The following is a 27710-nucleotide window of genomic DNA, read 5'->3' as shown; positions in this document are numbered from 1 at the left end:
CCATGGGCTCTGAAGGAGGTGACTTTGGAGATTGTGGAGGCATTGGAAATGATTTTCCAGAAATCAATAGATTTTGGCATGGTTCCGGAGAATTGGAAGGTCTCAAATATAGTTCCACTGTTTAAGAAAGGAGGGAGGCCAAAAAAAGGAAATTCTAGGCCTATTAGTTTGACGCCGGTGATTGGAAAGATATTGAAATCGATCCTCAAGGACGAGGTGATGAAATACCCCGAGGTGCATGACATGATGGTTTCATGAAGGGAAAATCCTACCTGACCAACTTATTGGAATCTTGAGTAGAATGTTCAAGAGAGAGGCTGTGGATATGGTCTATTTGGATTTTCAAAAGGCCATCGATAAGGTGCCACATAAGAAAATGCTTAATAAGATGAGAGCCTATGGAATTACAGGGAAGATATTAGATTGGGTGGAGCATTGGCTGGTGGGCAGAAAGCAAAGGATGGGAATAAAGGGATCCTGTTCTGGTTGGTTGCCAGTTACTAGTGGTGCACCGCAGGGGTTGGTGTTGGGGCCGCTTCTTTTTACAATGCATATTGATGATTTAGATTATGGATTGAATAGTTTTGTGGCGAAGTTTGCAGATGACACCAAGATAAGTGGTTGAGTAGGAAGTGCTGAAGAAATTGAAAGGTTGCAGAGAGACTTAGACAGCTTAGGAGAGTGGGAAAAGAAATGACAGATGAGCTACAATGTTGAAAAATATATGGTTGGATATTTTAGAATAGGAAATAAATTGGAAGATTATTATTTGGATGGGAAGAAAATTCAAAATTCGGAAGTGCAAAGGGACTTGGGGGGGCTCCTCGTGCAGGATAACATAAAGGTTAACCACTAGGTTAGATCGGCAGTAAAGAAAGTGAATGCTATGTTGGCATTCATTTCAAAATGAATAGTGTATGAGCATAAAGAGGTGTTGATGAGGCTCTATGGGGCACTGGTGAGACCACATTTGGAATACTGGGTGCAGGTGTGGGCCCCATATCTTAGTAGGGATGTAATAATGTTGGAAAGAGTACAGAGAAGATTTATCAGGATGATTCCTGGAATGCATGGGCTAAAATATGAGGAATGTTTATCAGCTCTTGGACTGTATTCATGGGAGTATAGAAGAATGAGAGGGGATCTCTTAGAAACATTTTGAATACTGAAAGGACTGGACAGAATAGATGTAAATAAGATGTTTCCCTTGGTGGCTGAATCTAAGAATTAGAAGGTATCCATTTAAAACAGAGATGAGGAGAAATTTCTTTAGCCAGAGGGTCGTGGATTTGGGTCATTGCCATATACAGGCCCGCTTATTGGGGGAGTTTAAGGAAGAAATTGATAGGTTTCTAATTAGTCAGGATATCAAAGGATATAGGGAAAAGGCCGGAAATTGGGACTAGATATGAGAATGGTTTAGCTCAGGGTGGAGTTGCAGAGCAGACTTGATGGGGCGAGTTCCCTTTTCCTGTGATCCCAAAGATGTGCTGGTTGGTCATTTCATTTGGAACTGTAAATGGCCAAAGTGTGGCTACAAGGTGGGGGAAGTTGATGGAATGTGAGAGGAAAGGCAGGATGTGGGACACGGTGAGCCAAAGGTCCTCCTTCCACTCCTGAGATAAGCAGTTCTATTTCTCTAAACACCTGAATCAAATTATATCATAATCTTTGGTTATTTAAGGTACAAATGTTTTACATCTTTACCATGTACCTATCATTCACCTATTTTCAGCTACGTTAGGTATGGGCAACATGTTGCTGGCTGCCCAGTCAAAAATTAGGCTGTCAGATATTTTCCTCTATATTTACAGAACTTCATCAGCAATCAGTAGTGTTGAGATCTTTGGTAGTGAATTCATCCAGAAGTAACAGTTTAATACTGTGTGATATTAGAGTTGCATGATTAGAGAGGCAGTTAAGCACAACACTATTACAGCGCCGTTGACTATGGTTTGAATCCGGTGCTGTCTGTAAGGAGTTTGTACGTTTTCCCCATGTCTTTGTGGGTTTCCTGCTGGTGCTCCACTTTTCCTCCACCTTCCAAAAACATTTGGGGTTTGTAAGTTAATTGGCATATTTGGGCAGCAAGGGCTTATGGGCTGGAAGAAATTGTTACCATGCTGTATCCCTAAATACAAAAGTTTAAATAAACAAGGATTCGAAACCTTTTTTAAAATTTAAGTGAATGGCAGATACATCTTGGGGGCTACCTTAGTGAATGTCCAAATCCAGTGTTTCTTCCGATGACCTGCATTTAATTTTCAACTTGTCCATTGAACTTGTTGCAGTTTGTCTTTACATATCAGTGAGGCAAGTTATTTTTCCAGGATTCAATTCCCTGACAGATTATAGTCCTGGTATTCCAAGGATTAACGTCGCTCTTGTCATTGTTCAAGGCTAACTGCTCCCCCAGCAACCATAAATTTCTGAACTTGACATCCTGTTGAAAAAAACCTGTATTTTTCCTTCTACTATGCTTGTATTTTGGCCCTTTACTGTTTCTTGTTGAAATTAAACCATGAACATGCAGTCAAATCCTAACAAACTGACAAGCCAAACTTTTTTTTTGCAGCAGGATTCCAATAACCGATACAGTGCTCTCAGTGTACAGCACAAAATGCTGAAGGTGGGTCTGTTGTCTTTATATCAATTGGACATTCAATAAAATAAGCTTGTTCAAATATCACGAAAATCTCTTCACTGATTTCCCAATAATTTATAGCATATAATGTAAGTATAACTTCATATCTTTGCAGCAAATTATGATTGTAAAAATACCTAATTACACTTAATATGCAGAGAATTTAAGAGGATTTTTATGTGTATATAGATTCATTGTGAATGACTTTATTCAACATTACAAATGGAACCATTCCAGAGTAATGCTCCAGATAATCAATAATATATATAATTTCTATTAAATTGAAACAATACACTGTGAAGTCAAGGGTTAGCAAGCTGAGAATTGCTGTGATTCAAGAAGCTGAGTCACCCCTATCTCATCAAGGGCAAATTGGGGATGGGCGGTGCAAACTGACCTTACCAATGACGGTCAGATACTTTGAATAAGAACATAAGAACGGAAGAAATTAGAGAAGGATTCGGCCATCCGGCCTATTGAATCTGCTCCACCATTCAATGGCTGATCTGATGAAAGGCTCATCTCCACCTACCTCCCTTTTCCCCATATCCCTTAATTTCCTTACTATGTAAAAATCTATCCAACCTTGTCTTAAATTTATTTACTGAGGTAGCTTCCACTGCTTGAATGGGCAGCGAATTCCATAGATTCACTGCCCACTGGGAAAAGCAGTTCCTCCTTATCTCAGTTCTAAATCTGCTACCCTGAATCTTGAGGCTATGTCCCCAGTTATAGTCTCCTCATCAATGGAAACAACTTACCAACCTCTATCTGTCTACCTTTCGTAATTTTATACATTTCTATAAGATCCCCTCTCATTCTTCTAAATTCCAGTGAGTACATCTCTCCTCATAAACTAATCCCCTCATCTCTGGAATCAGCCTAGTGAACCTCCTCTGCACCGTCTCCAAAACCAGTACACCCTTCCTCAAGTAAGGAGACCAGAATTGTATGCAGTGCACCAGGTGCAGCCTCACCAGTTTCTTGTACAGACAGTTGTAGCATAATCTCCCTGCTCTTAAATTTCATCCCTCTAGCTATGAAAGCCAACATTCCATTTGCCTTCTTGACATCCTGCTGCAACAGCAAAGTAACCTTTTGTGATTCATTACACAAGCCCTCCCCAGTTCTTCTGTACAGCAGCACACTGTAATCACTTGTTATTTAAATAATAATCTGATCTTCCATTCTTCCTTCCAAAGTGGTTAACTTCACATTTGCCAATCTTATACTCCATATGCCAGACCCTTGCCCACTCACTTAACCTATTTATACCTCTCTGGACAATTTGCTTTTCCACTAAATTTTGTGCCATCAGTCCCCTCTTTTAGATCAATAATGTATATATCGTGAGCAGTTGCAGACCCAGCATCGACCCTGGGGTACCCCGCTCACCACTGATTGCCATACCAGAAATAGAAAATAATTAATCTCAACATTAGTTATGAATTAAGTAGCATAACCAATATGATATCTTTGACTGTGATTAGAATATGATGAAACCATCTATATAATTAGAGCTTGATGAAACCACCTATATAATTAGAGCTGAAGGTGAAGACTTCACACTTGAAAATGGGAAGATAATTCAGAAATGCTAGAACTGCTGCATTCCTTTTAAAATCACTGGCAACTATAATTAGCCTCCAATTGGATGCATCAATTTGTATTACGTTTCTACCACGGGGCTTGACTCTTTAACCTCCCAGAAAGGCGTGCCTGCTTCAACTGAGCCAAGCCTAATGTGAGCAATCCCCAATGAATTTTGTTTGTGTGTGTATATATATATATATATATATATTTAGTCCATAGCAGAACAAATCAACATTCACTTCTTGAATGGAAGATGGAAGGCATTCTCAGCATTACATGAGCTGACTATATATAATGCTGAGACTGCCTTCCATTCAAGAAATGAATGTTGATTTGTTCTGCTATGGACTAACACAATAGGTGATTAAAAATAGATTATATACAATCTTGTAACAAAAAAGGTCACCATTTCAAACTTAAATTTTAATCGTTATGTATGAACTTAATAAAATGTCTTCTAAAATAGATACACTGCCCTGAAATTTTGCTTTCCAACTGAAAACAATAAATTATTTGATGAATGGAGGCATGAAATAATTTATTTTTAATGCATTCAAAACCAAATATTGCCTGTCTCTTGTACTTTGGTAATTATTTGCATGTCATGCAAAGTTGAATGAAGTCCATCTCAAGCTCCAATATTAATTTTCCAAATTAATCCTAGTGTCTCATATTAGTTTAACGCATCCGCGTTACAAATTTTATGAGCTGAAGTTTGCCATTATTTACAGTGTTCCTGATGAATGGCCCCAGACCTGTTTCTCTGTCCGCATACACTGTCAGACCTGCTGATTTTTCCAGTATTTTCTGTTTTTAATTCAGATTCCAGCGTTGAGATTTTTTTAAAAATTACCAGTAGTCCTGCTCAGTAGACTTTTCAGTGTTATCCGAAACTCTCATCTGTGACTGCAAAGAGGAGGAGTGAAGTTATCAAGAAGTAGGATGCAGGTTTTATTTTTAACACAGATATAAATACAGAGAAGGAGTCCCTGAACCTATTGATAGAAATGAAGGAAAAGTAACTGGTGCTCTACATGTGTACCCTCAAATTTTATTTTATATGCCCATTGTAAAATGTATAGCAAATCATTCAATTGTACCCTGATCATCAACTCTTTCTCTCTTTCTCTCTATATAAATCTTGTTAGAAATATTCATGTAAGTGGTTATTCCCTAGATAAGAATTATGCTGCAATATTTAGTAGTGTACAAGTTTAAAGTAGTTCAGCATGCATCCAGTAATATAGAAGTACCCAACAGAAATGAGTTTAATTTACTGAGTTTTAAGAAAATGAACCCTGTCAAGGCCAGTTGAGAAACAGATTCTCTTGCAGTAGTTGTTCCGATTGAAATCAATATGAAAATCAGATAACTGTCAGCTATCATAGAGACTTTGCAAAATGCAAAAGTGAGAAGATCCTGCTATGAATGTAGCTGTATTGAACTTAAGTTACAAAGGTTTTCATAGATTTATGTTAATGTTGTGAAGTGGAATTGCTTGCCTTGTAAGAGTTTGTATTGATTAAAAAAACTATGGAAAGGACAGAGAAATGGATCTAGTATTCAATAAAGAAAATTTCTGAAATTCAGTCCTATTAGGTATTCATTCAGAAGGCATAAGACGATTCCTATTTTGTTAAAGATCCCTTAATGGGACCCACTTTAGCCACTTCATTGCATATTGTGTACTAACAGTTCCCAATAGTCCACATGAAGTGAAGACTTTTAGATAAGGGATAAGGGAACATTCTTGAGCAAGGCTGAGAGAGGCCTCTCCCTTAACTGGGCATATTTGAAAGCCTTACTTTTGATTGTAAACTAGGCTCAACTACATTACACTGTTTGATCTGCTGAATTTCTACAGCATTGCTTTTCTATTTCAACGTCAAACATCACTGCCATTTTGCAGTACAGGTGTATGCCGCTCATTGTCCAACCGGATATACGTCCATGGTCAAATAGGGTTATAACGGAGTTCAATCAGAAATCCCGATCGGGGAACACAAGAACGAGAGATAGTTGACGTATCTGCAACTGAACAAGAGGCAAGGGAAAAGCAAACTGCAGAAGGAGAAGAACAGGTGCAGAAGAGGTTCACTGTTAAGGGGTTGGCCAAATTCTATGCTGACCTTAACAGCTTGCTGAAGAGATGGACCCAAACACTGAACACTTTTCACTGATAGAGAGGAATGCTCAAGTAGTGTTTGCTGAAAGAAATTTATGAAGAAAAGAAAAAAGCAAACTGTGCAAACAACCTGGACATATTCCTGAAGAAGTCGACACCTCAGCAAAGTCCTTCAGGCATTGCAGAGTGACAGTTCATCACTGGAGGTTATTTGACCTGAAACTCTTCCAGTGGAAGACAACGAGGAAGTTGAGAACAGTGATGTGGATGTTCCTGATCCTCTGTTGAATTGTGTGTGATGTAGACTAACAAAGTTTTTACATAAAAGTTTTAAAAAATGAAAAAAAATGTTAACAGTTTAATTTATCTCAGTTTCCCATTTAGTCTTGCTACGTATTGGATATATACAGTAATATGGTGTTTCACAGAACGTATTGTGGACGTTAAGCGGCATGTTATATTATAGCTGGGCACTGGCATAAACCTATTGGATTTTCTGAGTTTTTGAGCTTGCCTTTCTCAGAAAGCTGTATGTTCATACAGAGTCAGCATGAAGATTTGAGGAAGCAATATACTGGCCTTCATGGGGAACATCTAAGACTTGGAGAAGACCACAGTAGAGCAATGAATGAGCACAGTCGGAGGTATTTGAATTTACAGCAAACAAAGGAACAGGAAATTGCTAAAATGAAAGGTAACAATGGGAATTTAGTGTCTGTAACCATTGCCTTCATCATGTGGGGAAGTATCTGATAGAATGGATTTTAATTCGCTATAGGCACCATCAATGGCCATTCCCGTTGTGGAGTCAGGGTACATTGCTCCAAAAATATTATGATAAAATAAATGACCTCAGTAGTATCATTTACATTGCAGCTTAATTTTCATACAGATGTTTTTAATCTTTCCTTCCTCCCACGTGTCTGCTCACCTTCCTCCTGCTTTCATCAAAGTGATCGTACTTTTGTTCACAGAGAATATTTATAATCTGCTCGAAGAAAACAAAAAGTTGAGGAAGGCCCATCAGGATGTTCATGTTCAGCTCCAGGACGTGAAGGTAAAATTCCGTTCTATTCATCAGTTTTACTTGTTACTTGCCTGCTTCTTTTGACCTAGCGTGAACAAAGTTAACCAAGTTGATTTATAATCAAAGGATCATAGAATATTTGCAGCATAGAGGCCATTTAGCCCATTGAATCTAAACAGAGCCTATGTAAAACATTTAATCTAGTTCCACTTTCTTGTGCTTTCCACAGAGGTTTGGAAGTTCTTTGCTTTAAGATGTTTATCCAGCTAATTTTTGAATGCTGTGGTTGAATCTGCTTCCAAAATTACTGCAGGATAACATTCCAGAACCTAGCCATATAATGCATAAGTCACTTTTTTCTTTATTGGGCTTAGTTTTTAATTTTCTCACAGTCAGAACCATTTTTCTCCCATCTACTCTAGCTATACAGTTCATGATTTTAACAACTTCTATGAGAGTTCCTCTCAACGTCAGAGCAACTTCAGATTTACCAATCCACCCACAGACCTCATCTGTCATCCCTTCTTGCTTTCAGCACCCTCTTGAATCCTGATTCCAATACCTGGTTCTTACGAGCCAGTTTCCGGAAGCCTGGCATGAGTCACTTGACTCTGGTCACCAGCAGCCTGCCTCCTGTGTGAGTTCTTAATATGCAGGTTGCAACAGTTCGCTGCCTGTGTGTGTCCTTCAACTGCACCAGTCCACTAAGCTCCCGGAGTCTGCAGCCCATGTTGGCCACAGCCACTGTCTTGAGCCCAGACCCCGTGATCAGATTTTAAATAAATACTGTCAGCTCGTTTAACAGGCCATTTAAAGCCTATATGGAGCCATCGGCAGCTGGACTGAGCAGAAGGATACTTTGGAAGAGCACTCCCCACTCTCCCTGGGTCTGCACCAGTGGCATCTTTGCCGTTACAGCAGCTCTGTCAGGGCCACCATTTCACAAAGTAATTTATTCAGCAATCAAAATCATTAACATAAAACTTTTTTTTTAAATGGCCCCACATTACATCACTGGTAACCGGTAGCCAACCAGAATCAGATACCTTTATTCCATCTTCCTGTTTCCTGCTCCTGCAAGTGTCTTTCATGACATCTTGTTAAGCAGCCTCATGCTGTACCTTGACGAACGCCTTTTGAAAATACAAATATGCAGAATCCACTGCATCTCAGTTGTTTAACCTGCTTGTGGTTTCCCCAAAAAGTTGCAGTAGGTTTGACAGGCAATAATTTTCCTGAAGGAAACCATACTGACTTTGGCCAGTCGTTATGCAGGTACTCTGTTTCCTCCAGGAACTCTGTAACCTCATCCTTGATAATTGGTGCCAACTTCCTAACCATTAATGTAGGCTAACAGGTCTATAATTTCCTTTCTGCTGCCTCCCTCCCTTTTTAAATTGCCAAGTGACCTTTGCAATTTTCCCGTCCTCTGGAACCATGCCTGAATCCATTGATTCTTGGAAGATCATTCTTAATGCCTCCACAATCTCTATAGCTACTTCTTTCAGAACCAGTTGTGCATTCCATCTAGTCCAGGAGTCTTACCTACCCTTAAACCAGTCAGCTTCCCACGCACCTTCTCTCTGGACACTCACTTCTCTTCCTGGACACTCTTGAAAGTCAGGTATACTGCTGGTGTCTTCTATGAAGCGTGGAGCAAAATACTCATTCATTTCCTCTGCCCCCTCCTTGTCTCCCATTAGAATTTCTCCAGCATCATGTTCTATCGGTCTTGTATCTACTCTCACTTTTTACTCTTTATATACTCAAAAAAGCTTGTTATATCTTTTTTGATATTTTTTTGGCATCATTTCAAAATTCTTTTCCTTCCTAATGATCTTCTTAGTCTCCTTCTGTAAGCTTTGAAAAGCTTCCCAGACCTCTGTCTTCCCATCATTTTTGCTTCCTTGCAAACTCTCTCTTTTGTTTTCCTTTGGCTTTGACGTCTCTTGTCAGCCACAGTTATGTCAATTTCTATTTAAATATTTCTTTTTTGGAATATACCTGTCCTGCATCTTGCATGTTTCTTGCAGTGGTGAAGACGGTGAAAATATGGTTAAGGGAGGTGGAGGAGTGCCTGAAGGATTGCTTTGAGTCGGTGGACTGCATCATGTTCAGGGACTCATCCTTAGACCTGAATGAATATGCAACATGTCACCAACTTCATCAAGACCTGCGTGGATGAGTATGTGCCCACGTGAATGTACCGGGAGTTCCCCAACCAGAAGCCTTGGATGAAACAGAAGATCTGCAACCTGCTGAAGGTGATATCCAGGGCATTTAAGTCTCGTGATCTTGGTCTCTACAAGAAGTCCAGGTACGACCTGCAGAAGGCTATCTCAGCAACAAAGAAGCAATTCTGGAGGAAGCTAGAGACAGACAGATACTCGCAAGCAATAGCAGGGATTCCAGGCCATTACATCCTACAAAGTGAGGTTGAGCGCCATAAATGGCTTTGGTGCCTCACTACCCGATGAGCTGAACACCTTCTATTGAGAAGGAAAACTCAATAGTGCCTAGGAGAATCCTTGCAAGGGATGAGGACCCTGTGATATCTGTCTCTGAGGTCATCATCAGAACACCATTCAAGAGGGCGAACCCTCCCTTGCAAGGCGTCAGGCCCTGATGGTGTACTCTGAGTGTTCACGAATATTTTCAACCTCTCACTGCTGCAGTTGGACATTCCCACCTACTTCAAAAGGGCATCAACTTCTGTCTGCAACTCAAAAGAAAATGTTAGCTTTACCCTGCTTTAAGCCGGATGAGCAATTTTATTGAAATGGAAAGATGACTCTTCACCTACCCATACTCAGTAGTTATATGATGTAATGTCCTATTTAAACTTGGAGAAAATTAGATACAATATTAAAGATAGAACGATTCAATTTGTAAAGATGTGTGTCCTGTTCATAGAATGCTACCATAATTGGAAGAATTTTGAATGATCCGAAGATTCTGTTTGACGTCTGGTGGTCACTATCTATTCCATAGGTCCCCCTTCTTTTACAATGTTACCTTTATTAGCGGGAGGGGGTAGATTAGATTTAGTTTTAGGTTTCATTCTTTTTTTTTATTTTCATCAATTTTTTTATTTGGATTAATTTAGTAAATAGGGGTTTAACATGATTATCATAGATTATTTCATAACTTGCTTCACATGTTTAATGTAGTTCCATCCTTTCTTTTGTGTGATTGAATCTATATGAGATGCCTTGTTATGTGTTTTTCTTAAAATTTTGTATGTAAGTTTATATATTAAACTCAGTATATTAAAAAAAGAGGGCATCAATTATCCTAGTGCCTAGGACAAGCAGAGTGAACTGCCTCAACAACTAATCGCCCAGTAGCACTCATATCTGTTGTGATAAAATGCTTTGAGAGGTTGATCATGGCTAGAATTAACATGTACCAAAGCAAAGGACTTGATCCATTGCAATTCACCGATCATAAATGCTCCACGGTAGACACAATATCTCTGGCTCTCCACTCAACTCTAGATCACCTAGACAATAGCAGCACAGACATCCAGCTACTCTTCTTCATCTACAGCTCAGCCTTCAACACCATTATTCCTTCAGTGCTGGTCAACAAGCTCCAAACCCTGAGCTTTTGCACCCCCCTTTGCCACAGGATCCTTGACTTCCTCATCGGAAGATTGCAATCAATATGAATTGGAAACAACATCTCCTCTTCACTGAGAGTCAACACCGGCGCACCACAAGGATGTGTGCTTAGCTCACTGCTCTACTCACTCTACACCCATGACTGTGTGGCCAGGCACAATTCAAATGCTATCTGCAAATTTGCTAATGACACCATGGTTGTCAGCAGAATTACAGACAGCAATGAGGAAGCGTATAGGAGTGAGATAGATCAGCTGGTTGGAGTGGTGTCACAGCAATAACTTTGCACTTAATATTAGCAAAACCAAGGAGAATTTCAGGAGGAAATCAGGAGAACATGAACTTGTCTTCATTGAGGGGCCAGCAGTGGAGGGCATCAAGAACTTAAAATTCCTGTGTGTTAACATCTCTGAGGATCTGACCCAGAGCCTCCATGATGATGCGATCATGAAGAAGGCTCGCCCGTGACTAAATTTTTTGAGGAGATTTAGTATGTCACTGAAAACTCTTGAAAACTTCTACATGTGTACTGTGGAGAGTATTCTTGTTGGTTCCATCACTGCCTGGTTTGTTCAGAATAAGAAAAAAACTCTAGAGGTCTGTCAACATCAAGAGCATCAGTCTTCACTCCATCGACGACACCCAGAAGAGGTGCCTTAAGAAAGCAGCCTCTATCCTCAAGGACCCCCACCATCCAGGCCATGCCCTCTTCACTCTGCTACCATTGGGAAAAGGTACAGAAGCCTGAAGATGAATACTCCGTGGCCTCTTGCCATCAGACTTCTGAATGAACAATGAACCATTGGTACTACCTTATATGGTGTTTTTCTTTCTCTTGCACAATTTGTATTTATTTTATAATGTGATTTATACAAATTTATACAAACTGTGATGCTGACACTAAACAACAAATTTTGTGACATGTTCACGACAATAAAATCTGATTCTGTACTCCCTGCTGTCCTCCCTGCTAGTGTGTCTTTCCAATCAACTGGCGAGTTCAATCTCTCATTCTCCCTTTATCACTGATATACTGACACCTTTGATTTTAGTTTCTGCCTCTCTAACTGCAGGGCAAATTCCAACTTCAACACATTGTTTTTTCACTGAAGTACCCTGTCCATTCCTCTCCCTTTAAAAAGATCCCTAGCCGCACTCCATGGGAGGCTTCTATCCTCTATAAATGAATGAAATATTTGCAGACAAAATTGAATTGAGATGAAAGTGAGAAAATAATTGGACACCTGAATGTTACCACCAGTAGAGCAGTGAGCGTGATCTGCATTTCTTTTCACTGCAGCAACAACATCCTTGTGATAAAAGAAGAGATTTTTGTTTTAACTTTAGAACTAGAAACATTAAGCCAATGGAAGTAGCTTCAATCAGCAGGTGGTCCTGGTTGTAGCTCAACTGAGACATAAAGTATAATGTTTCTAGCACTGAGTTTCCCCTTAACACCAAGTATAATCAAAAAGAAAAGTAAAAATGGGGAAAAAAAAATCTTTATAACCTTTTAATAAATTTAAAAAAAAAATTAGTCTATCTCACAAATTGTTTGACTTTTGTTTTTACAGCAATTGAATAAGAACTTATTATTACAGCATGACCAGCTCCAGGTGACTTTGGAAGACCACAAGAACTCGCTCTCAGTTGCCCAGGTGACATTTGATCAGCTATCACTCTTTTAATGAAATGAAAACGTGTGTAATTATTCAGATAGAAATTTGTACTCTACTTAAAATGCACTATGCAATTTATGAATTGTCTCTTTATTGAAATTCTACATGCCCGCCTAACACTAAAACTTGTTTTAACATCTATACATCAGAATAGGATGCCAGAAAGATCCCTGTCCTCCTAATGAGGTTGCTTTCATAGTTGTCCATTTCTGATTGGAAATGAGTGAGATTTCTCTGTGCTTTAAAAGAAAATGTTGCCAGAATTTGAGTTAATTACTATGTTACTTGTATATTAGGAAACTCTGCTTATTTTATCGTGATAGTTCTTTTTAAAGACATTGCTGGTTTTGACCTATTGTTGCTCTTGAACGCCTTACAAACTGCCTCCACCACCTGAAAGGACAAAAGTAGGTGGTACATACAGACATCTGCAACTACAAGATCAACCTCCCAGCCCACTCAACAATGTTAAGGTCCAGTGTTGAAGTAGATCACTGCGCCTCAATTATTACTGGGTCTCAGTTTGGAGCTTACTGCCCAACAGCTCACTAGGTGCATTTTTACTGCAGAGACATTGGTAAAAGAAGGTATCTGACTCACCGCCAACTTCTCAAAGACAATAAAAACTAGATAATAAATGCTAGCCCAATTAGGAATGCTCATATTCTCTAAGAATTATTTCAGGGAAAACAACTGAAGTAGAAAGTTATCATGGAACTAAGAAATAGCAAATAAAATCAATTGCTGCAGCTTCCAGGCAGAAGGCACAGGAGCCTGAACTCCAGCCCTCCAGGTTTAGGAACAGTGTTTCTTCCAACATCTATCAGGCTTAAACCTCCCCATATTATCCAAACAAAAATCATCCACTGCTCTGGGGACACCAAGAGATTTGTGTGCAGCATTAAAATGTCCTTTTTTTTGTACTAACTACAACAGTGAATATTTATTCATCTATTCTTGGTCATCTGTCTTGGCATATTGTGGTAATTTAATTTGTTCGTTTGTAGATGGTGTATCTTGTATATCTGACTGTAGCAGTAAAAATTGTGATGCATCTGTACATTGTGTTTATCTAATGATAATAAGCACTCATCTCAAAGCATAGCTTGTTTTAGCCATTTCTGGTGCAGCTTGTATTATTCTTGTCAGGAATTGCTCACTATCTGTCCCACCGGGTCTTACTAGAAGCAAATTGATTTCAAAGACCTGGTGCTGTGGAAGGGCATGATAATCTGTTTCCTGCTCTCAATCTCCAATACATAATCTTTCAGGAAGCTTCACATTATGGAAAACAGAAATGGACAAAATCAAATACTGATAAGAAGTCATTTTTCTCTGCTGTTAAAAACCTTCTGCTCAAAACCTTCTGCTAGGTGAAGAGAGCACCAGTGAGAGGAAAGGATTGACAACCTTTCAGGTCAGAACTCTTCATTGAGACTATCCAGAGGGCAAATCTCCCATCGCTTCTAATCCTTTATAATTTTCTTAAGTATAGTGTCCAGAACTGGCTGACGTTCAATATCTAGATTACCAAGTAGAAAACAAAATAAATTAAAGAATGGTTCATGGATAAAGGAGTGTGGGTCAAGGGAGCAAGTGACAACAGTAGAATATTCATTTGAATTTTGCATAGTTTCAATGAGGAAGTGTGTAATGTGTCAAGTTGAATGTGGAGAAATTTTCTCAACTGGTGCTCAGTTCATCAAATACTGTAGAAGGTCAACAAAACTCAGATTGGAAGTGAGATGGTGAATGAAAGTATAAGGTGGCTGGAAACATTGTAAGTTAAATGGAGATGGTTCTCAAAGTCAGCATCCAATTTACATTGAAGAGACCATAATGAGAACAGTGAATGCACTTTACTGAATTAAGTTGCAATGAATGAAAGAAAATTGCTTTTTCACCTGAAAAAAGGGCATTTTCTGGGGCTAATTAAGGAGCTGAACTTAATCGATATGTGGAGAAAGCTTCACCCTAGAGAGAGAGGGACTATTCCTTCTATTCAAGGCAACTCAAGGATAGATTTATTTTTGGTTTCAGGCCATTTACAGGGTAGGATCATGGAAATTGAATGTAAGGCGAGTCTCTTATCAGAACACTCACCTCTTGTATTGACTATTGATATGCCAGATAAGAAGGAGACAGCCTATAGATGGAGCCTTAATACATTGCTGTTAAAAAGGCCATATTTTTGTAACTTTATTCCATCCCAAATAACTATGTTCTGTGAGATCAACTGTAATTCCACAGTGGATAAATTTCTTCTATGGGACACATTGAAAGCATATTTGAGAGGTCAAATAATTAGGATTAAAAAGAGTATACAAGGAGATTAGAGTTTTGGAAAAGGACTTTCAATGAATGGGCTCTGAGGTTAAACAGATGATTAATAAAAAGCTCAAGTATTATATATAGATACATATAATCTTTTTTTAAATAGCAAGATCTAAACAGAAATACTATGAACTAGAGGGAAAGAGGCCATATGGTCCTCTGCTAACAGTTGAAAACAACAAGCCTCCAGAATAATAAATGTGATTAAGCTAGACTCGGACAGGATCTCTTACAAACTGGAGGATGTAAATTGAAGCTTTCAAGCAATTTTATGTTAATTTATATAAATCTCAATTGGTGGGGGATTTCCACCAGAATTTTATAAAGAATTTAAAGATTTATTAATTCCTGTGTATGGAGGTATTAGATCAGGCAGTGGTGACCAAAACTCTCCCACAGTCCTTTTCAGCAGTAGTTATTACGATGATTCCCAAAAAAGATAGGGATCTGTAGAAACTATTTTCTTATAGACACATGTCATGTTTTTATACGGACTATAAGATTATTTCCAAAGCCTTGGCAAATAGATTGGCAACTTATTTTCCTAAATTAATAAACACTGATCAAACTGGCTTTGTGCAAGGGAGGCAATCAGCAGATAATGTATGTAGATTGCTCAGTATTATACATCTAGCACAAATATGAGATGACTTGAATGTTGCCGTAGCTCTAGATATGGAGAAAGTATTTTACAGACTGGAGTGGGACTTTTTATTTAAAGTGCTGGAAAAATTTGGACTAGGACAAATATTTATTAATTGAGTTAGAGCTCTATGTTCTGAGCTTAAAGCTAAAGTAATAACTAATGGTCAAATTTCATCAGCATTGCAACTGTCCAGATCGAGTAGACAAGGTTGTCCATTGTCTCCAGCTCCTTTCCTCCTGGCTATTGAACAGCTTGCGGAATCTATTTGTCTAGATCCAGACATAAAAGATTATGGGATCAATCAGGAAGAAAATAAAATCAATTTATTTGCTGGTGATGTTCTGATATATCTGACAGAACCAGTTAACTCATTACAAAAATTGCAGTCTAAATTGGAAGATTTTGGGATTATATCGCGTTACAAAGTCAATTGGGGGAACAGTGAAGTTATGCCACTTATGGGTGGGAATTATGAACACATTAAGAGAAATTCTCAATTTAAGTGGCCACTCAATGGGATTAAATATTTAGGTAGATAACAACCTGCAGAATTTATATGAATTGAATGATCTTCCCTTGATTCATAAAATTGAGGATGATCTTAATACTGTAAATGTGTGACCCTCCCAATAACTTTGTTTGGAAGAGTCAACTGTATTAAAATGAATGTGCTGCCTAGAGTACAATTTTCTTTCCAAAGTTTGCCAGTTCCTATACCTCAGAGATTGTTTCAAAACCTTAATAAAAGCATCTGGAAGTTTCTGTGGAAATGTAAGCTTTTCAGAGTCTTTATTGATAAATTAACTTGGAATTATGAATTGGGAGGATGAATGCTTCTGGATTTCAAAAAATATTTTGGGGCAACCCAAATGAAGTTTGTCACCCCCCCACCCCCAGCTTCGACATAGGAGACCAGTCTTCCTGAGTAAAATTGGAGTTGCATAAGGTTGGTGAGAGGATAGCAGAAAACCTTGTGGAATTCTAAATTATTATCTGGCTCTAAAGGAATCCGTCTATTAATGTATATTTATGTGATATATTATTTATAAAAAAGTTCCTGATATAATTTATCCATGTCAATAACCAGCTCCATAGTCCGAAGGAATGCTATCTCATTTTCACTGTACACTGCAGTGTTTAGGAATGACAAATAAAAGCGACTTCACTTCGATACAATTACAATATGGAATAAAATCAATGGTCAAATTGGAGAGAAGGGGGCTCTTTCAATTAAAACACCCCTGGCTCAAAATATGTTAATTCCATTAAAGATTGATAATAAATCCTGGACATTTTGTCCTAGAGAGGGGTCGTGTATTGAAGATTGTTATGAGCAGGGACAATTTATGACATTTGAGCAAATTAGGAATAAATATGGAGTTTTAAATACATATTTTTTTCTGTTATCTTCAGTTAAGATCTTATTCAAGGAACAAATTAGGTCCAGCATTAACCTTACTTCAGTACAGTGAAATAGAGACTCTGGTTCGAAAGGGGACCACAAAAAATTTGATTTCAGAAATGTATTCCTTGCTTCAAACCGGAAACCCCTAAACAAGGGCTTGATAAATCAAGAAAAAGGTAGGAATCAGATTTGGGTATAGAAATTAATCCATTTTGCTGGTCCAACTTGTGTCGGGACAGCATTATTAACATGCTTAATGTAAGGTATCAGCTTGTGCAATACAGCTTCTTGCATCAGGTATACCTTACTCCACAAAAATGACATAAATTGAAATCAGAAATATCAGACCAATGTTTTCAATGTGGTCAAGAAATAGGTGCTTTCATTCATTCTTGGCTTAAAGTGAGGCCTTTCTGGGAAGATTTGGGTAATCTCCTGGAAATAAAATTACTGGAATTCGATACTGAATTATTTTTATTGGGGAATTTAGATGAAGTAAGATTTCATCTGTCGAAATATCAATTAAAATTTGTTAAGTTTGTTTTAGTGGTGGCCAGGAAATATATAGCAGTTACTTGGAAATCTGATTCCCAACTAGGTTTAGCCCACTGGAAGATTGAAATGCATAATTGTGTTCCCCTGGAGAAGATTCCCTATAACCTCAGAAACAAGATCTAAACAGAAATGCTATGAACTAGAGGGAAAGAGGCCATATGATATATTTTTGAGAATATGGAATTCATGCTTAATGTTTGTAGGGATAAATCTTTAATGATACCCCCTCCTGTCTCTTCCCCCTGGTGCTTACAGTGCAGAGGACCCTAGATAAGTCAGGTTATTTGTCCCTTGATGGGAATGCGGTTTATCCTAGGTGAAGCCAGTCTTTTCTCTTTCTTATTCTTTCTCTTTTCTTACTTTTTCTTCTTGTCTTCTGGAGGGTAGAAGGATTCCTCTTATTTTCTTCTTCTTTCTCTCTATTATCTTTATCTTTTTCTCCTTTTGGTTCAACATGGATGTTGAATTTGCATTTTTGCAGTATTATTGTAATTTTTCTTTCTTTATAATAATCGAATCACATGTTGAATTTTTTCTCACTTTCTTTAATATTGTCCATGTGGATCGACATTTGTATTATTTTGTTGATATTATGAATATTGGTTTTTCTTTTTGGTTGTTCTTCGTTTTGGCTGCATGTTGATTGAAAATTCTCAAACTGAAATATTAAAAGAAGGGGCATTTGCAGCCCTCAGTTATGAGAAAGGAGGATATTGTTTGATTTATTCATGTGATTATCACCAATAACCACATTATGATTTTCTTTTTGAATTATAGGCTCAAGTTGAAGAATACAAACAGTTGAGAGAAACCCTAAACAAAATGCCGAGCTTGAGACAAACCGAACAAAAGGCAGGGAAATTGCATCAAGATGTGGCTGAGTCCTTGCAACATCAGCAAGGGCAGGAAGCACATGATCAGGTTCCATACAGGGCTGAAGATAAACAGCCTGATGAGGTAGGTCAAAGTGTGTCCAAGATGGTGAGCAGAATTAAATGCAACTTTCTTTTGCTCTTGTTTAGATTTTTAATCCTGTGGATAAGCAAGAAAACTTGTTAGAATTACATTAAATAACAAAATTCACAACAGTTGTGAAAAAAGATTATTTAATTCTATGAATAGAAATTTTTCCATGACTCAACATAGAGGTTAATCTCACAAAGTTTTTCTCTTTCAGGGCCTGATGGATTTCTGTCCTCATTTAATTCACGAACCTGCAAATACTATTGCAGCCTTGATCATCCACATTATGTAGAAATTTTATTTTTCAAGAATATCAAAAACAGTATTGGATGTTTATGCTCATACTTTATAACTTAATCATAAAGATTTGAGTCATCTACAAGTATTTTTCAGTTGTCAATAAGCATAATTAGGTCTTGAAAATGTATTAAGATCAGATTAAGATATCAGAACTTGTAAACTCTTAGAAGTACCTGAAGAGATATGTTATATGTGCAGTGTTCAGTGAGCCTTTGTAAGGATCATATCGCCGTGTCTGATGGGCAAATCCATGCACGTTTAATGTGCTCAAAGTCCACTCTTTCATGTGCTACACTTTTGCAGTGGGGAACATCATTGAGGAGAGAGGCCTTGCAGAATGGCCAGGATATCAGTCAGTGGAGGGGACAGGGATTTTAGTCTGTCACCAAATCAGAGAACACAGTTGGAGTTTAAGAGTTGGAACTAGAGTGAATGGGTTAAGGACTCAATGATGAGTCACTGAGGCGATTAAGTCTGTGTTATTATAGACCTTTCTTAAGTTAGCTCCAAATGTTCCAAAACTGAACTTTCCAATCCACCAATTACGAGAGGTGCATCGTTGGAAATACTGGAAGTAATATCCAGATTTGTAATGCACTTTGTAGACAAATGGCAATTTTTCAGATTCCTCTGTGTGACTTGTCCCATATATCAATGTCTTGGAAAAAAAAATTACAGCATGCTTGATCATCAAGTAAAAATAAAATATTGTACTCTAAATGATGTAAGCCTTAAGTAAAATAGGAGATGCTATAATATTTAACAAGCTGAATACTCAACATATAGAATATTCCCAACATATATTTTTCTTATAACTGTTAGTCTTCAATTTAATTTAACAAAAGTTCTTCCATACAATATCAATCACGTAAGACAGATAAATGCTGCATTTCATAGTGGACATTCCCTGATACTTAAGGAAGATTTCCTTGGTGTCAGAGGGTCAGAACTAACCGTTTTTTTTTTAAACCTCGAAGGATATAACTGGTGGAGCGCACCGCAAATCAGTTCTTGGCTCTTAATTATTTACCATTTTTGTTAAAGGCTTGGAGGAATAGGCAGGGGGTAAGGTATCTGTGTTTGCCAATCACACAAAGATAGAGGAGTGCTGCAATGAGGAAGTTTGGATTCTGGGGTGGGATAGATAGCTTGTGTGTGTTGGTGAAAACTTGGTAAATAGTGCAGGAAAGTATGAGGTTGTGCAACTATTATTTAAATGAGAAAGATTGCAGGTGAGCTGAGTACAGCGATCAGGTTTTCTTGTGCCCAAATTACAAGAGGTTTGTTGGCATGAAGGGATGTTAATCTTTATTACAATGGAGTTTAAAAACAGGGAAGTACTGTTACAATTGTATTTGGAAATGATGAGGCTACACCTAGATTACTGTGCACAGTTTTGGCTTATTCATTTAATAAATGTTTACAGGCTTTGGTGGTAATTAAAAAGTCATTTGGCTAAGTATGGATAAGAGAGTGTTATCCTACTCACCCCTTTAAGAATTTTGATTTACATTCCTTGGAGTTTAGAAGAATGAGGGATGATTATATTGAAGAATGGCACAGTGGCTTTGCATGTACAGCCATTTATTTACAGCACTGGGTACCAGTGTTGTTCCCTGTCTTTGGATGTGTCTGCATAGTTTCACTCTAATGAAGCTAGATTTAGTGTAAATAAGTTCCTGATGGTCGGTGTAGACTCAATGGGCAGAAAAGCCTGTTTCTGTGCTGCATGTTTCTGTTCCTTTCGGAGTCTAAAATTATCTGAGAGCAGCAGCAATAATCAAGAATCTACACCACCCAGCACACGCTCTGTTGTCACTGCTACCATCAGGAAAGAGATACAGTTGCTGCAAGACTCACACCAACAAGTTCAGGAACAGCTGCTACCCCTCCACTTTCAGACTCCTCAACAACAAACTCAATCAGAAGCTCATTTAGGAACTCTCACTTTTGCACTTCATTGATTTTTTTAATTCTCTCTATTGGACATTCAGTTGGTTTACTTTTTTATTTGTTTACTTTTTTATTTGTTTACGTGTATGTTGTGTACAGATTTTCTTTGCTTTACCAATAACTGGTAATTTTGCCTTGCCTCCAGGAAAAAGAATCTCAGGGTTGTATGTGATGTCATGCATGTATTTTGACAAGAAATCTCAAATCATCAGTAGATTTTGATCACAAAAGAACAATAGGTTTTGAAGAGGGACAGTAGGGCAGAGTCACTACAATGAATAATGTTACATATATATATATATGTGTTTCAGAGGAAAGGTGGCTTGTCACATTTTAAACCAATGGTAGAAGAGAATGATGTCTCTAAAACAAGAGAAGATCATCAAGATACTCTGGAGAAGCAATATCCTCAGCATGAAAACTGGCATAGGAATCCACAGCCAGGACGTTCAGATGTGGACCAGGATGAAGATGAAGAACAGGAGCATCAACATGAGTGGGATCAGGAAGGAAAAGAAGATCATACGGTGGTGCAGGCAGAAACCTATCGACAGAATCAAGAGGAAGAAGATACTGAAGATCATCTGAATAAAGATGACGAGAATGGGATTGACAATACAGAAGAACAAAATCTTACAACAAAGACCCCTCGTGAGGTAATACATGGATAAATTGAGATGTAGATTCTCTCTTTAACTTTTCTTCAGTTATTTTATTCCAGGAACACAACTAGAATTCAAAAGTAACCCAAATTGTTATTTCTCCTGTAGTTATCTTTTTGAGTCGCTCTTCTTTGTTCCCACTACTCTCCCCAATACTAAATATGACGTTGCAGCTCATGGACTCCTTTGTGTCTGACATCATCTATTGCCTCTTTCATTTCTTTCATCCTATCTGGCCGCATACTCCCATTTTTTGAAATCCAATTTGACCATTTTCTTTGCTCTCTCTTAACTCATTATCTACTTGAATTCCCTGATGACTACACCTGCAAGAGGTGCATCCAACTGCAGCTCCTTACAGACTTGGTTAGAGAACTAGAACTGGAACTGGATGAACTCAGGAAACAGAGTGGGTAATAGACAGAAGCAACAAGGAGACAGTCACACCCATGAGGCAAAATGCAGGTGGATGGCTGTTTGGAGAGGGAAGGATAATAGGCAGTCAGCACAGAGCACCCTGTAACCCTTCCTCCCTTCCTCTTAACAATAAGTATACTGTTTGGATACTATTGGGAGGGGGGATGATCTACCAGGGACAAGTCATAGTTGTCAGTTCTCTGGCACACATTCTGTCCTTTGGGCTCAGAAGGTTAAGGGGGAGAAGAGGAAAGTTATAGTGATTGAGGATTTGATAGGGGAATGGACAGGAGGTTCTGTGAAAAAGATTGAGACTCCCATATGGTTCTTCTCTCCCAGGTGCCAGACTCAGGGACATCTCAGTTTGAGTCCACCCTATTCTCAAACAGGCCAGTGAGCAGCCAGAGGTCATGGTCCATGTCGGTACCAATGACATAGATAGGAAAAGGGATGAAGTCCTGAAGAGGGAATATAAGGAGTTAAAGAAGCTAAAAATGCAGGATCTCAAGGCTGATAATCTCTGCATTGCTGCCTGTGCTACATACAAGTGAAGGCAGGAATAGGAAGTTATGGTAGATGAATGCATAGCTGAAGAGTTAATGCAGGGGGCAGGGGTACAGATTCATGGATTATTGGGATCTCTTTTGGGAAGGTCTGACCTGTACTAAAGTGATGGATTGTACCTGAACAGGAAGGGAACTAATATCTTGGCAGACAGGCTTGCTAGAGTTGTTGAGGAGGGTTTAAACTAGTTTGACAGGGAGATGAGAGCCACCATGAGAGGGCAGTGAATAGGGCAGTTAAATCACGTAGCAAGATTGTAAGGAAGGATAGGCATTCATTGGGGAAAATTTGCAAGCTTACAATTAAGCATTTAACTTGGTGTTCTTTGGAAATAAAAATTGAAAAGGTTGATGAATGCAGCACTGAAGGACTTGTATTTAATTGGCTACAGTATAAGAAATAAGGTTAATTATCTAGTAGCGCAGCTATGACATTGTGGCTATGGCTGAAAGAAGACCACAGCTAGGAACTAAATATCTGTGGATACATAGTGTATCAGAAGGACAGAAACGTACGGAGAGGGGGTGAGATTGTTCTGCTGGTTAAAAATCAATTAAATCTTTGGAGAGAGGAGACATTTGATCAGAAGATATAGAATCCCTTGGGTAGAATTAAGAAACTGTAAGGGTAAAAAGATCCTGATGAGTTGTATGCAGGATTCCAAACCAGTAGCCAGGATGTGGCGTGCAAACTACGGAGGGAGAAAGAAAAGGCATGTAAAAAGGGCAATTACAGTAGTCATGGGGGACTTCAATATGCATGTTGATTGGGAAAATTGGGTTGGTGCTGGATCCCAAGAGAAGGAATTTATTGCATGCCTTCAGAACAGCTTCTTGCTCAGTGGATCAGAGAAATTGCAATTCAGGATTAGAGTTCTTTGAGAAATAAGAAGGTGCAGAACACGTATATTCCAAAGAAGAAGAAATATTGAAATGGAAAAATGACACAACTGTGGATGACAAGAGAAGTCTAAGCCAACATAAAAAGAAAAGAAAGGGCATACAAGGAAGCAAAAATTAGTGGGAAGATAACAGGACTGGGAACCTTTTAAAAGCTTATAGAAGGCAACTGAGAATGTCATTAGGAAGGAAAAAGTGAACTTTAAAAGGAAACGCAAATAATATCAAAAAGGATGCGAAAGCTTTTTATATATACATTAGGAGTAAAAAAGAGGCAAGAGTAGATACAAGACCGTTAGAAAATAATGCTGGAGAAATTGTAGAAGATGATGAGAGAGGTGGCAAAGGAACTGAATGAGTATTTTACATTAGACTTCATTGTGGAAGACATTAGCAGTATATCTGACTTTCAAGGGAAGAGAGGTGAAAAGAGTCAGCATTACCAGAGAAAAGGTGTTTAGGAAGCTGAATGGTCTAAGTGTGGATAAGTCTCCTGGATCAAATGGAATACACCTTTGGGGTTCTGAGGAAGTACCCATGGAGATTGTGGCGGCATTAGTAATGATCTTTCAAGAATATATTGATTCTGACACAGTTCCAGAAGACTGGAAAATTGCAAAGGTAACCTTGTTATTTAAAAAGGGAGGGAGTCAGTAGCAAGGAAATTATGGACCTGTTAGTCTAACATTGGTGATTGGGAAGATATTTGAGGCGATTATCAAGGATGAGGTTACGGAGTACCTGGAGATGCATGACAAGATAGGCCAAAGTCAGCATGATTTCCTGAAGGGAAAATCTTGCCTGACCAACCTTCTGCAACATTTTGAGGAAACCGCAAGCAGGCTAGATAAAGGAGATGCAGTTAATGTTGTATATTTGGATTTTCAAAGGCTTTGACATGGTGCTGCATATGAGACTGCTTAACAAAAAGAGCCCATGGAATTACAGGAAAGATATGCTTATCAATCTATGAGCAAAATGTAGGGAGGCACCTGCCTACATTTTGCTCATACCTTTATGAAGCGCTCAGGCCCAAAACATTGCTCTATAAAGTCTGCTTTTTTTTTGACCTGCTGAGTTTCTCCAGCTTTGTGTTTTTATTTCATTCACTGTGTCTGCCGACTTTTGTGTTTTATTCCATGCAGAGGTATTTCTTTAACCAGAGAGTGATGAAGCTCTTGAATTTGCTACGAATGCCGGCTGTGGAGGTCAAATCACTGAGTGTATTTAAGGCAAGAATTGATAGGTATCCAAATAGTCAGGGTATCAAAGGTTATTGAGAGAAGGCATGGATGTGGGGCATGAAAGAATGGCGGTGCAGACTCGATAGGCCAATAGCCTACATCTTATGGTCTTTTATGCATGGTAAGATCAGTTTGGTTCATCATCAAGTCATTACATTTTAATGGAGAAAAGCAGCTACAAGGGACCTGGGTAGGAACAACATTTTTGTTAAGCTAATTGAGTTTGCATAAACGTTGTCATCGTTAAGACACAGTTTTAACTGCAGGCTATGATGAGTGAGATTGACATTTGGCCCTTGGCTATTTAAAATCTACACTGACGATTTAACAAGTGAATGAAATGTTTCCATGTTTGTGGATGAAACGAAATAGGTGGGACTGTCAAATATCAAACATTTTACTTGTTATTTCAAGTGGATCACAAAGTACAAAAGACATTTCAGAAGCTGGAAACTGAAAATTTGGGTGGACCCAGAAACCCCCAAAGATAATGGCTACAGAAATGATGGATGCATGAGTGATTATATCCCCAAATTTCTTTGATTCTCTTTCAATTGACATGTAAGAAAGCAGCAAAGGCAACATTAATATTTAAGATAGGAGAAACTTGAATAGTACCAATCTAATTACCAATTATACGTACAGGTCCTCCCCGACTTACGACTGTAACTCGGACCAAAGGATTGGTCATATCTCAGAATGAATGTATGTTGGAATTGCATACTTACCTTGTTAGTTGGCGTCCCTGGGTCCATAGGCTGGGCACAGCCATCTTGATTCCTGTGCACATGCACGAGACTTCGATTGGCGCATACACGGTGGGTTCCTGTACTGGAGTTCGGTTAGCACATGTGTGAGAGTTAAGTGCCCTAACGATATTGAATTTCCGCCCTTAACTCTTTGCACATGGACCATCCGAGCTTCGATATGTGAACCGTTCATGCGCCAACTGAAGCCTCTCGTATGCACACAGGAATCAAGATGGTCATGCCCAGCCAATGGACCCCAGGGTCTTACATGCCCTATAGTTATAGTTTGTCAAATACAACATAAACCACGTAAATTTTATATTTTTTTAACAAATTTTAGGTCGTATGTGCAGATGTTCATAAATTGCAAAGGTTGCAAGTCGGGGAGTACCTGTATACATAATTGATAATATACAGTACATAAGTACAATGTGCAGATGAAATGAAAGCTTTTCATGCTACAGATTCTGTTTACATAAAACATTCCAACACAAATTAAATATAATTTAGACACCATAAAGACAATAAAATTTGGAAAGAAAAGGGAAGAGAATAAATAATAAATATTCACTTTTGACCGGTAATGCAAAAAGTGAGTTCTATCAACAGAAGTATTCTTATTAGGGTTGTATTGGAAGATTCAAAAGCTGTTGGAAAAGCTTCAGGCTTCTGTATGGCCTACCTAAAGAAGAAAGCATGGCCAAGGTGATGGGAGTCTTTCATGATGCTGTCTTCAATGGACGGGAGGTCAGTTTTTGTGCTGGATTTGATATGTTTGCCACTTCCTGCAGCCTTCTGCATTCCTAGCCATTTGAATTTCCAACCAGGCTGTGAGCCAACAAGTCAGCATACTTTCACATTACCCCTGAAGAAGTTTGATCTATTCAGTGACATGCCGAATCTCCACAACCTCCTCTGAAAGTAGATGCGTTTGGTCTGCTTTTTTAATGGTTGCCTTGATTTGCTGTCATGGACAAGTCCTATGATTTGTAGATGCCCAGGAACTTCAAGGTACGAATTCTCTTCGTCTTCAAACTGCTGATGAAGGCAGGTGTATTGCCCCTCAGCTTCTCCTTCCTATAGTTGGCAAACAAAGGTTCAAGTGTTCCTTTTATTTTCACATAATAATACATTAAAAATGTAATATACATGATATACTTCAACTTTTGTCTGCCGTAAGGCAAAGAGTTGGAATGAGCATTGCCCAGCACCACTAACAAGAGGAGAAAAAGAAGCTAAAGAGTCCCTTCAGAGGCATTGAGTGTTCACCTCCAGCAATTCTGCAGTTACACACACTCCAGTTCGAACCATCGGCAACCCAAGCTCCAGATCCAAACCTCCAGTATGATGGGGAAGTCTTCAGTGCCCATGGCCCTTCGGGAACCCTTCTTGCTTTCAGCACCCTCTTGAATCCCAGTTCTGATACTTGGTTTCCATGAGCCAGTCTCCAGCATCCTGCAGCCCATCTGGTCCCAACTGCAAATCGTAGCAGCACACAACCTTTGTGAGTCAACAGCCTGCATCCTTCAGCTGCTAAGCCCCTCACTGCTCCGCTACCATGGTCACTGTCCTGTAGGATAATCTCCTATGCTTTTCCTTCTCCATGGTGGGGGGAGTCATCTCACCACCTGCATTGGTCTGTTGCTATCCCAAAGTTTGCAATCTTTAGCGGTATGCTTCCCAGCATAGGTGATGCCATCTTGGATTCAGACCCCATGGTTGCAGGATCTTTATTTAGAAAAAACTCCATTGGCTAATTTAACAGGCCTTTTAAAACTTGTATGCAGCCATTGGCATTAGGACTGGGAGGTACGATCCTGCGGAGCAATGTTGTGTCTCCACTCCTCACTCTCCTGGGTCTTGCTGATGTTGAGAGCAAGGTTGTTGTTCTGACACCACACAACCAGATTCTTAATCTCCATCCTGCAATCTGGCTCATCATTACCCATTATTTGGCCAAGTCATCAGTAAATTTGTAGATTGTGTTAGAGTCAAACTTGGCTACTCAGTTGTGAGAATCAAGAAAATACATAGTCTTGTGTTGATGGTCAGCAAGGAGAAGGTGATGATGCCAATCTGCACCAATTGGGAGTCTGCCAATGAGGAAACCAAGGAAAGTGAGGAACAAAGTTTTATATCCCTGAATTTGATCATAATTTTTCATGCTAATTACAGAGCTTTAGTCAGTGAACACCATCCTGATGTAGGTGTTCTTTTGGTCCAGGTAATCCAACGCAAAGTGGAGGGTCAGCGAGATGGCAGCTGCTGTTAACCTTTAGTGGTGGTAGACGAATTGATGTGGGTCCAGTTCCTCTTTGAAGCAGGAGT

At 38.8% G+C, this 27710-nt stretch overlaps 1 protein-coding gene across 5 annotated transcripts in view; it reads left to right on the top strand.

Annotated features, from left to right (window-relative positions):
* Positions 1 to 27710, top strand: part of golim4a (golgi integral membrane protein 4a) — a 78864-nt gene that overhangs the window by 26759 nt on the left and 24395 nt on the right. For 3 of the 5 annotated variants that reach the window (XM_069896869.1, XM_069896867.1, XM_069896870.1), the window contains exons 4-9: positions 2576 to 2629; positions 6906 to 7056; positions 7337 to 7419; positions 12587 to 12670; positions 18409 to 18588; positions 21159 to 21503. In XM_069896869.1, the coding sequence (XP_069752970.1) occupies positions 2576 to 2629; positions 6906 to 7056; positions 7337 to 7419; positions 12587 to 12670; positions 18409 to 18588; positions 21159 to 21503 (897 nt within the window). The remainder of the gene's footprint in view (positions 1 to 2575; positions 2630 to 6905; positions 7057 to 7336; positions 7420 to 12586; positions 12671 to 18408; positions 18589 to 21158; positions 21504 to 27710) is intronic. The other 2 variants (XM_069896868.1, XM_069896871.1) reach the window with 2 other exon arrangements.

This window comes from Narcine bancroftii, chromosome 9, assembly GCF_036971445.1.
Source record: "Narcine bancroftii isolate sNarBan1 chromosome 9, sNarBan1.hap1, whole genome shotgun sequence".
In the NCBI taxonomy this organism is placed as follows: Eukaryota; Metazoa; Chordata; class Chondrichthyes; order Torpediniformes; family Narcinidae; genus Narcine; species Narcine bancroftii.
This window is presented reverse-complemented; position numbering and strand designations above follow the sequence as displayed.